At 38.1% G+C, this 10,771-nt stretch overlaps 3 protein-coding genes across 3 annotated transcripts; 2 read left to right on the top strand and 1 right to left on the bottom strand.

Annotated features, from left to right (window-relative positions):
- Nucleotides 1-4,978: 4,978 nt before the first annotated feature.
- Nucleotides 4,979-7,031, bottom strand: LOC113471225 (autophagy-related protein 23-like). The gene is made up of 3 exons (XM_026830192.1): nt 6,913-7,031; nt 6,481-6,723; nt 4,979-6,305 (listed from the first exon to the last, which is right to left on the bottom strand). The coding sequence occupies exons 2-3, from the start codon at nt 6,648-6,650 to the stop codon at nt 4,979-4,981; spliced, it is 1,497 nt and encodes a 498-aa protein (XP_026685993.1). The 5' UTR covers nt 6,651-6,723; nt 6,913-7,031.
- Nucleotides 7,032-7,677: 646 nt separating this feature from the next.
- LOC113471224 (aminoacyl tRNA synthase complex-interacting multifunctional protein 1-like) lies at nt 7,678-8,909 on the top strand. The gene is made up of 4 exons (XM_026830191.1): nt 7,678-7,704; nt 7,856-8,141; nt 8,465-8,557; nt 8,887-8,909. The coding sequence occupies exons 1-4, from the start codon at nt 7,678-7,680 to the stop codon at nt 8,907-8,909; spliced, it is 429 nt and encodes a 142-aa protein (XP_026685992.1).
- Nucleotides 8,579-10,431, top strand: LOC108253572. Its single transcript, XM_026830190.1, has 3 exons — nt 8,579-9,202; nt 9,521-9,637; nt 10,343-10,431. The coding sequence occupies exons 1-3, from the start codon at nt 9,031-9,033 to the stop codon at nt 10,429-10,431; spliced, it is 378 nt and encodes a 125-aa protein (XP_026685991.1). The 5' UTR covers nt 8,579-9,030.
- Nucleotides 10,432-10,771: the final 340 nt, after the last annotated feature.

Genomic DNA, 10,771 nt, shown 5'->3' with positions numbered 1-10,771 from the left:
CATAGGAATCAACCATTTATTTATAATTTTTACCCATTTGCAACGCCTCCATTGCCCATTGCTATATGGTTTAGTTATAGCGTCACTTCAGTTTCCAAAAGGGAACCGGTTCCGTTTCCCAAAGTTTAAGGAAAGAAAAATACACCTAAGAAGGTAGGTACTTATAATGTACTCCCCTAACTTAACGTACCTACTCTCTGCTATTTCAGCTACCCTAACTTGATGTACTCTCTACCATTTACCAGCAACTCTAAATGTACCCAAAAAAAAAAAAAAAAAAAAAAAAAAAAAAAAACCTTGTTACCCATGCCAAGCAAGCCACGCATCATCACTAAATAAAATGTTTGAGTCCCTTTAGGATTAACGGAACTTTTCGTTCAAGTGACCGGTTCCGTTATTCCTGGGCCGAATCAGCCTAAAGGTGTATCCACACATAGTCGAACGGCCGTCGATCGATGTCGACTGAACCGTCCACACTGCCTCAATAACATAGATTTAGGTAGGTAGGTATCTCGACGGCCGATCTACTATTTATTGGACACACCTCAACAGCCCCTTCCCACTATAGTGAGTTTCCTCCGATTTTTTTCTGACCGACAAGTGTGGGATCGGACTCTAAGATGCCCATATTTTCAACTTTTACGACCACTGTGTGCAGACTCCCACTTTTCAGCAACTCTTTACGTTGTGTGGGAAAATCAGGGATTATCTCCAAGGTGGTCCTGCTCCCTCCCTCCCCCCCCTCTCTCTCTCTCTCTCTCTCTCTCCCGTGAGCTCTATGTACAAACAAGATTTGGCATGAAAAATTAATATCCCAACTCTTAAACTCCTAATTCCTGTGACATTGACACGAAGTAAAAGATGACAAATTTCCCCCCCTCCTTTTCATTGTAGGCAGTGGTTAGAAGTTAGACCATACCCAAGTAAGTAGGTATCTAGATTTTGTTCATTTACCTTTGTATTTTCCAATTATCCTGATGTATCTACCTATAGTATACCTGCTACCTACATATAACAGACCGGGACTACAGCACTGCGCATATAAAATTTGAGGTCTTTTTTTTCATTTTCTACCTTTTACTGCCCATTTATAATTATAACTACTTAAGGATAAAAATTTAAATCTATTTTTCTGCAGGATTCAGCTACAAATCCTCCAGCTTTTTGCTCACTTTCTTCTCAGAATCCTTGTATGAATTCGTCAGCTTTTTCTCCATATCCTCCAACTTTTTCACCATCACTTCCATCAGCTGTTTGTTGGATGTGGAATCCTCTCCTGGTTTAGCAGCAGCAACGTCCTGAGATTTCAGACGCTTCGCCTTCTCCTCCTTGCAGACCAAACAACGCCAGGCCAGTTTCCTGTCCGGCCCCATTGACCTCCAGGAACTTTCGCTCACCGTCGTACAATCAAAGTGGTAGCTTTTTATACATTTACCACATCTAGCTGCATCACCCTCCGTAGGTAACTCAAGATTACACTCTGCACAGTCCATCTTCAGTACAATACTCCCTTATTGTGCTTAGAGTAGGTATATGAGGAAGCAGGTATCAATGAATGAAATGAGTAGGCTACTACTATTATTGTGGTCAAATTCTCAAATTATATTGAGGATAAAATTCCATAGCTCGGCTGGGATTGAACCCACGCCCTTCTGTTTACCAGGCGAGCGCCTTGACCACTACACCACCGAGGCAGGTTGTAGGCAGTGGTTAGAAGTTAGACCATACCCAAGTAAGTATCTAGATTTTGTTCATTTACCTTTGTATTTTCCAATTATCCTGATGTATCTACCTAGCACCTACTACCTACCTACCTATAACAGACCGGGACTACAGCACTGCGCATACAAATTTGAGGTCTTATTTTCATTTTCTACCTTTTACTGCCCATTTACAACTACTTAAGGATAAAAATTTAAATCTATTTTTCTGCAGGATTGAACTACAAATTTATAATAAAGCGAGAGAGAGAGAGAGCGAGAGAGAGAGAGAAAGAGAGAGAGAGAGAGAGAGAGAGAGAGAGAGAGAGAGGGTCTGCCGAAAACTATGACAGGGAAGTGTGAAAAACACACATCCGAAAAAGAGTATCTAGCTACCTATCTACAGTATCTACCCTACGAACAGCCACAAGTAACACATGTAACTCAGAAGCTAATGAGAATTTGATTATTTGAGAATGAAATTAGTCAAAATCAGTGTCGACTGGTAATGATCTCTATCGGAATACTTATCTACACAGGGCACTCGAAAATCTAAACCAAAATTTAGCCACCAGCCTAGTTGGCTTGGTTGGTAGCGCGTCTGCCTTGTAAGCGCTAGGCCGCGGATTCGATTCCCGCCCGGGCGGATTTTATCCTGAACCGATAATGTTCGTTCTCGGAACGGCTGGCTTTCTCCTATCCTATCTTCCTTCTCTCTTCGATTTCGGGACGATAAGACCTCAGCAGTTACAGTTCCCCCTATCAAACCTTTTGGGGGGAAAAAATCCGCCACTGACAAAAACCAAGAACAAGCATCAGACGATTCAGAAATGGGTATTGTAACATAATTGGACTTCATAATTGGCTTTTAATTATGTTGCTGTAGTGATTGATGGTTTCGCACAAAGGCGGAAGGCGGGATCTACAAAGGCTGCAAAGGTTGGCTGAAACCGACAAAAGGTCCCTCCGAATAAGAGCGACTTAATTGAATCGTTTTCCGTCAAACATCAAACAAGCATGTCAGTTTGACAACCAGGAACATCCTACTCTGTTCTCACATTGTTCGTTGCTGCTCCGGGTAATTCGTAATGTGGGGATGAGATGATGAGAAAATTCTCCCGTCTGTCTTGTAAGCGCTAGGCCCGCCCGGCGGATTTCATTCAGAACGGATAATGTTCGTTCTCGGAACGGTTGGCTTTCTCCTGTCCTGTCTCTCTTCGATTTCGGGGTGATACGACCTCAGCAGTTACAGTTCCCTCTCTCAAACCTCTTAAAAAATGACTTCACATCGTTTTAGGCTCCACGGTTTCCACCCTACTTCGGCAACATCACACAAGGAAAGCGATCAGAATACTAAAATTTTGGTCAAGACGTTTAGGGTCGGGAACTTTGGAGGGTGATTTTCTTTTCACTCCTAGGGGGAGGGGGGGGCGAGGGGCTGTGGACGCTAAATGAGGCGTCACGCCGTATCTGAAATCACAGACCCTTGAAATTGCTTTCTTTCTGTAGCATAGGAAAACGTAGAAGGGGGGAAAAGCAAGGACATGGCCCGCGTTCTAATAATATCTTGGCGATTAGCATTTCGCACTAACTTGGGAAAAGTTAGGTATCATTATGATTACTTTTTATTATTACTATCATTATTTTTAATAAGCGTAAGATATTAAAAAAATTAAAATTAAAATCAGATAAAAATAGCGAAGTAACATTTTTAAGCACAGGTCTACCGAACCGACTTGGTAATCCCGAGTCTAAAAAAATACGCCTACTTTTTGGGGACCGTGTGAAAGCCGCTTTTCAAACACACAAGACACCAGAGGCGGGAATATTTGAAATTGAAATTTTGAATTTTATCAATCTTATGGATTTTTTTGGAAAAAGTTGCATGTGAGCTAAATTTTATATGTATTTTTCATTCTGATAAGAGCCACAAGTGATAAGAAACTCACCTTTTGCTGATTGAAGGGATTTGTACTTGGAGAACACGTACCGAATCTGCCAATGTAAGTACTTACAAAATAGTATAGATAGGCAATACAAATTATTAACACCCACAGCAGTGAGGTAAACTCCAACTTAAATTACATAATATATCCTACCTAGGTATTTTTCATTCTGATAAGAGCTACAAGTGATAAGAAACTCACCTTTTGCTGATTGAAGGGATTTATAGGTACTTGGAGAACACGTACCAAATCTGCCAATGTAAGTACCTAGTTACAAAATAGTATAGATGACAATACAAAAATTAACACCCACAGCAGTGAGGTAAAATCCAACATAATATATGGAAGTGGGTATCACACAAGGCTTGTACTTCAGAGGTCTTGAATTTGATTCCCTGTAAGGTCAAAGAATTTTAAGCTCTTTATGGATTACAGGGTGCACCCAGCCTTGTGAGGATAATACAACAGTTGTGCTACCTGAGATTTTTTATTCGAACAATAATATTACTCAACCAAAAAAAAAATAATGATGTTAATGATAATAAAAACATGGACCTACCTACTTACAATACAATTAGGTTGTACCGTAGGTAATGAGATATTTTTTTTTTTACGTGTTAAAAAGAAAAAAATCATCGAGGGCAGACCTGTACCTTAATCCGCCACTGAAAATTGAACTAAAATAAAACTAGGTAATTTTTTTCATTTTTCTCATTTTCCAAATTTCCTTTTGTTAATTATAACATGGAGGTATGAATATAAGATACCTCCATGAATTATAATTATTTATTCAAAGAGCGCAAGCAGGAAAACAAGAGAGTTTTTCAGACTATGAAATATTCACCAAAATGTTGTCATAATGTGAGAATGTGAAGTGAACTCCAGGAAACACGTACTTTAGGTAAGACTTTGACATCAGCTTAGTTAGCTATGACTGTGTCACCCAGTCCTTCTAAGCAATAGGTCTCGGGTTCGATTTCCACCCGGGGTGAACTTTATCCTAAACAGAACAAGGTCCTTTCTTGGAATGCCTGATTTTCTCCTGTCCTCTCTTCTAATAAAAAATGTAGTGTTTCATTTTATAGCACTGAAACAACTGCTACATTAGTCTTGTGTGGACTTTGTTGTAGCATGTCCATCCTGTAGTATTAGATTTTACTTTGTACAGTTCCCTCTATCAAACCTTTTTGAAACAAAGGTACTTGGGCTGAAGTCACATCCGTGGAATATTGCTACCAAAGGAACTGGCACAAACAAGCAGTGACCAGTGTTTTATAGGGTTAGGTTAAATGCAAAAAGGAGTTTTCACAATTAGAGCAGTGAATAGTGTTATTATAGGGTTGGATTAGATATAAATACCTTGGAATAGACCTTCAGCATCCGCGTCTGTTCTTCACTCATGCTTCCAAACAGAAAATCCTCAATTCCTATATTGTATCTGTCTAGATCACTTGATTTTCGGGCAGTTCCGTCTAGATCACTTGATTTTTGGGCAGTTCCCTGTAGATCACTTGATTTTTGGGCAGTTCCCTCTAGATCACTTGATTTTTGGGCAGATTGCTCTAGATCATTCGATTTTCGGGCAGTTCCCTCTAGATCACTTGATTTTCGGGCAGTTCCCTCTAGGTCACTTGATTTTCGGGCAGTTCCCTCTAGATCACTTGATTTTTGGGCAGTGTCCTGTAGGTCACTTGATTTTTGGCCAGTTCCCTCTATGTCACTTGATTTTCGGACATTTTTGTCCTTAGTTTCTTCAGGTTTATGTACAATTGGATTGCCTTCATCTTGACTTTCCTTGTCACTTTCAGAGGTAATACTAGTTTCAGTTGGGCTATCTTTATTACTTTTGACTAGACTTGAGCTTTCGTTACTTTCTTCATTATATTTTGAACTATTTGGTTTGGAACTACTGTTTGGCCTCTTTGCTTCTGAACTCTTATTGGAACTTCCTTTATTATCTAAAATATTTGTACTTTTATCAACTCTATCTAAAACATTTGTACATTTATCGACTATTTCTCTATTCTCTGATTCTGTTTGGTGTTCAGCTACTTCTTTTAAATCCATGGCTTCACTTGTTTGGTCTTCATTAAGTTCGTTTCCACTTTCATCTGCATCATCGAGACCAAGAACTACCTCTTCAATCCTGTCTTCAATGTCCTCCAATATCCTTTTCCTTTTATTATCTTTTTCGGTCCTGGTTGGTTCGTCATTTGAAGTGGATAACCTTCTCTTTTTGCTATTTTCCTCGTTAAGTATTTCATTTGAAGGCACCCTTTTCGTTTCACTATCACCATCTTTATTACTCTGGGATACTTCAAGATTTGAAGTGGGTAATCTTTCACTGCATTCTTTGTTGTTAGTTATTTCATTTGAAGTAGATATCCTTCTCTTTTTTCTACCGTTTTCATTAACTTCATCCTTTGAAGTTGATACTCTTTTCTTTTCATAATATTTTTCATCATTTGAAGTTTGTTTTACTTGATAATTTGAAGTACTTTCACCACCTGTTTTACTAGGAGTTACTTCAAAAGATGAAGTAGAATTGGTTTTTCTTTCTTTGCCTTCTTCACTGCACTGTTCTCTTGCAGTATTTACTCTATCACTTTCTTCTCTAAAGTTATTTACTCTACCATTTTCTTTGCTGTGGGTACTATTGGTAACTTTATCTAAATTGACTTTTTTTGGTGTCTCTGACAGAGATATCACAGCCGGTTGCACCAGGAAGTCTTCTCCTGGGCACTTGTAAAGGATAACACTCTCCCGATGTTTCAAATACCACTTTTCTACATTTTCTTGCAATTTTTGCAAAAGTTCTGCGGGTTCCGCTATTGGTAACTTTATCTAAATTGACTTTTTTTGGTGTCTCTGACAGAGATATCACAGCCGGTTGCACCAGGAAGTCTTCTCCTGGGCGCTTGTAAAGGATAACACTCTCCCAATGTTTCAAATACCACTTTTCTACATTTTCTTGCAATTTTTGCAAAAGTTCTGCGGGTTCCATCCGTACATTTAATTTGTTTACAGAGGACTCTGTTTTATCTTGAGACAAGTCAGTTTTGTTTGTAGTGACAGGCCTATGTGAAGTGTTGTCAGTAATGTTAGTCGTATCAGAAACATTGCTTTTGTCTGCAACAATGTCAATCTTCTGTGAAATCTGACTCTTGTCTCTCCCACATTCCAAATTTTCTGAAAAATTATCCATGATATATTCAATGTTGATGTTTTTTCTACGAACGTGCAAGGTTTCTTTTTCAGTGACAGGCCTATGTGAAGTGTTGTCAGTAATGTTAGTCGTATCAGAAACATTGCTTTTGTCTGCAACAATGTCAATCTTCTGTGAAACCTGACTCTTGTCTCTCCCGCATTCCAAATTTTCTGAAAAATTATTCAAGGGATTAACCCCTAAAAATAATAGTAAAATATTAAATTAACACTCAAAGTGTTATTAATTGAAAATACATTCAACTCAACAGCAAAAGTGTCTATTTAATGTTCACATTGGCTAAACTTTGACTCGTAACAAAGCCTTCAACATTCTCCACAGTCCACACTTTGCCCTTATACGTGGCCTGGTTACTGTCATTGGTTTTCAAATCAGGAGCTACAGTTTCGAATATTTTCTTCTTAGGGTTCAAGACTGGGTCGGGATTTCTAGTGTAGCCTGGAAACATGAGATTTATACAAAATGTTACTACAAAATATTGTTTATTTTTATACTGTCCAAATAAATTAATTAAAGATGTGGCCATACTAGGACATGTTCGCCAAGAAGAAGAAGAAGAAGAAAAAAAAACTTTTTTACCTCAGTTTAGTAGTAAAAAGAAGAAATTTAGAAATTGTTATTGAGATATTGGGAAAATCCTACAATGCTGCAGTGGGCACCAAAGTTGTGACATAATAACACAAAGAAACTGCATTTACATTTTTAATCCAAAAGAGTTAAACAGGGTTTAAATTTGCTCTGTGGACCCAGCCATCATTCATTTAAATTTAAATAGAAATAATCCTATGTCAACTTGTTACTTAAGATGTTAGGAGCTGATAAGATAGCTTATGCTCCTATGGAGCTTTCCTCCATCCTTCACTCATCCTCTTCTTCATGATATTGTTATTTTTATTCTCACACCATGTAATTTCCATCTTCTTTGACATTTTCCTTCCCATCTAGCATCCAGCACACCACAATCTAAATCTCCTGTTGACAAGGACACAAGCACCAAGCCAGAAAAACCAGCCAAGACAAAACCAGCAAAGGCTGCAGCTCCAAAACCAAGTGACAAGGATGAAGGCCCAGTTGATATTGGACGACTGGATTTGCGTGTGGGAAAAATCATCGAAGCTTCCAAGCATCCTGATGCTGATTCTCTGTACGTGGAGAAAGTTGAGTTGGGCGAGCCAGCACCAAGGACGGTGGTCAGTGGATTGGTCAAGTTTGTGCCGATTGAACAAATGCAGAACCGAATGGTCGTGCTGCTATGCAATTTGAAACCAGGTAATGCATTGATGCTGAGAGTGTAGGATCTTTTCATATTAAGGGTTTTCTCATCCCCAGAAAAAAGGGAAAAAAAACCTGTGATACCTATGTTTTTCAACTGTTCAAGTGGGGTTACTCTTTTTTTTTTCATGTCAGCTACACAAACTGGTTGGGTTTTCACTCCTGTCAGTATCCTCTTCAAAGTGAGAATCCTGTTATTAAAGCCCCCAAAAAATAGGAGTGAATTGATCAATAACATACCTATGTACATTTGTACACATGTATGTACTGAGCCAATTTATCCACATAACAATTCCTGGTTTGTTTCTCTTCTTTTTCAGCTAAGATGCGAGGTGTAACATCGGAGGCAATGGTGATGTGTGCATCCACCCCTGATAAAGTGGAAATCCTTGCCCCTCCTAGCAGTGACCAGTGTTTTATAGGGTTAGGTTAAATGCAAAAAGGAGTTTTCACAATTAGAGCAGTGAATAGTGTTATTATAGGGTTGGGTTAGATATAAAAAAAAGCTTTTCTTTTCCACGGCCATGACTTCTACATAATTACCGCAACAAATATTGCTTAACTATTTGTTTATTTATTTGCACCATTTATTTCAGTTCATTCAGTTCCAGCATACCTTACTTCACGAGATGTAATAATTATCACATAAACACAAGATATTAAATTACATAAATACCTACCTATGTGGGTACCAACTTCAGAAGGTGCCTAACTGGTCCTGGATGCTTGCCATGAATTCTAGGCTCCCTGGCTCCCTCCATTTAGGCACTATTGAAATAGTAATGTAACTCTGGAGATAAAAGAAAAATACCCATCAGTTTGACATTATGAAACATTTGAAAGAAATTCCCTCTACATTGAATTCCTGAACTGAGCTTATTTTATTATGATACCCTTGGAGCCAAAAGAAAAGATGGATCCAGCAAGAAATTTCAAATGTATGGAAGAAAATTGTACGCTTATGTTTGTGACACCAAATGAGCTGGTAGAACACTTGAATATGGAACACAATTTGAAATCTTACTTTATGGAACAAAAACACATGGAATCCTACACAGGTAAATTTATATTTTTATTTTATTAGTTAATGGTCTCTTCAATTTCAATCTATCCCCTTTGCAGCCCTTGACAAAGGAGTATGCCTAAAGAGAAGTGATATGTTTCAATCCACTCAACCCCTAATTAAATGTATACTAGTAGATTTGCTACAAAAGGAGCTGTCACAAATGACCAGTATTATTATAGGCTTAGGTTAAACACAAAAAAAGAGCTTTCATTTTCATTGTTGTTGCTTCTAAATTAATTAGGTATAAGTACACTTTTGAATGAAATGGTTATGGTTCTTTTGTTGATGCTTATGTTTCGTTTTCTTTCAGATTTTCTCAAATGGAAATCAAACTTCGAAAAAGATACTGGATCTTGTTATGTCAGAAATTGGAGGAAGTCCTCCGGAAAAGAAGGAACCTTGTTCTATTATGACTGCAAAGAATCAGGTATGACGCAGGCAAAGACAGACAAAAAAATCCCTGAGAAAGTAGGTACTTGGTCACCGGGGGGAAAAAATTACATAAACATTTTATTGTTGTAGCAGCTTTAGCTATAGCCAAAAGGTGATGACAAAATGTGGGACAATGGAGGACATAGATAAATTATAGTGTTTTTATGGGCACAGAGCAAAAAAAAAAAAAACTTTGACCCCACTGGGAATTGAACCCGGGGCCTCTAGCGTAAGTCTAGTGTGATACCCACTAGGTCTGACTCTATTGTCTGTCCAGATGGATATGAGAGCAAGGAGTCATTGACCCAAAATGAAGGAACCAGTCAGAATGTGAGAATTCCTTGCATTGTTTCATTTAAGATGAAGGTCTATTTTTATAAACTCTCTCTTTTAAAAAGTAGAGGTAGCTTTGATCTGTAACCTCTTTTTCAAGAGGTTGAATCACTGTGCAATGTGGGAGGAAGCACTGTGCAATTTACCTTCCTCTTTTAAAGATTTTCCATCGTTGCACCTTTATTATGTTTGGCAACGTAGCCTACTTTTTTGATGATTCATTGCTCTCATATCCATCTGAATTGACTTTAATAATAATTTTCTCCTCTCATTTCCAGCTCCCTACTGTACTTCCCACCTACTAATCACACCTGTGGGTTACCAAGGCTTATTGACTTTAATAATAATTTTCTCCTCTCATTTCCAGCTCCCTACTGTACTTCCCACCTACTAATCACACCTGTGGGTTACCAAGGCTCTTTCCTGTTATCCCCCCCCCCCCCCCCCTTTCAGTGACAAGCTAGCAGCCTATTCAAATTAACTCACCCAAACTGAGAGGCACTGAGAAAAGCTAAGCCCAGATGCTCACCCATAAAGATAAATAAAATATGTACACACCACCACAAGCTTACAAATTTCCAAGAATAATTTTCAAGTTTTTTTCCTTCAAAAATCATGTTGTTAATTTCATCTATGTTTTATGATGTTTAATATTTTACAATAAATAAAATTAATATGGGACTTTTTTCTATTTCATTATTGTTCCTGTGTATTTTTCTTAATTCTTTCTAAACTGTTCTGAAAATCTTAAAAATTGTGGGTACCCTTACCACTGAAGATGAAATAAAGAATTGTC

The sequence above is a fragment of the Diaphorina citri genome, unplaced genomic scaffold (assembly GCF_000475195.1).
Source record: "Diaphorina citri unplaced genomic scaffold, Diaci psyllid genome assembly version 1.1 scaffold2168, whole genome shotgun sequence".
Taxonomy (NCBI): domain Eukaryota; kingdom Metazoa; phylum Arthropoda; class Insecta; order Hemiptera; family Psyllidae; genus Diaphorina; species Diaphorina citri.
The sequence above is the reverse complement of the archived record's forward strand: the minus strand, read 5'-3'. Positions and strand labels throughout refer to the sequence as shown.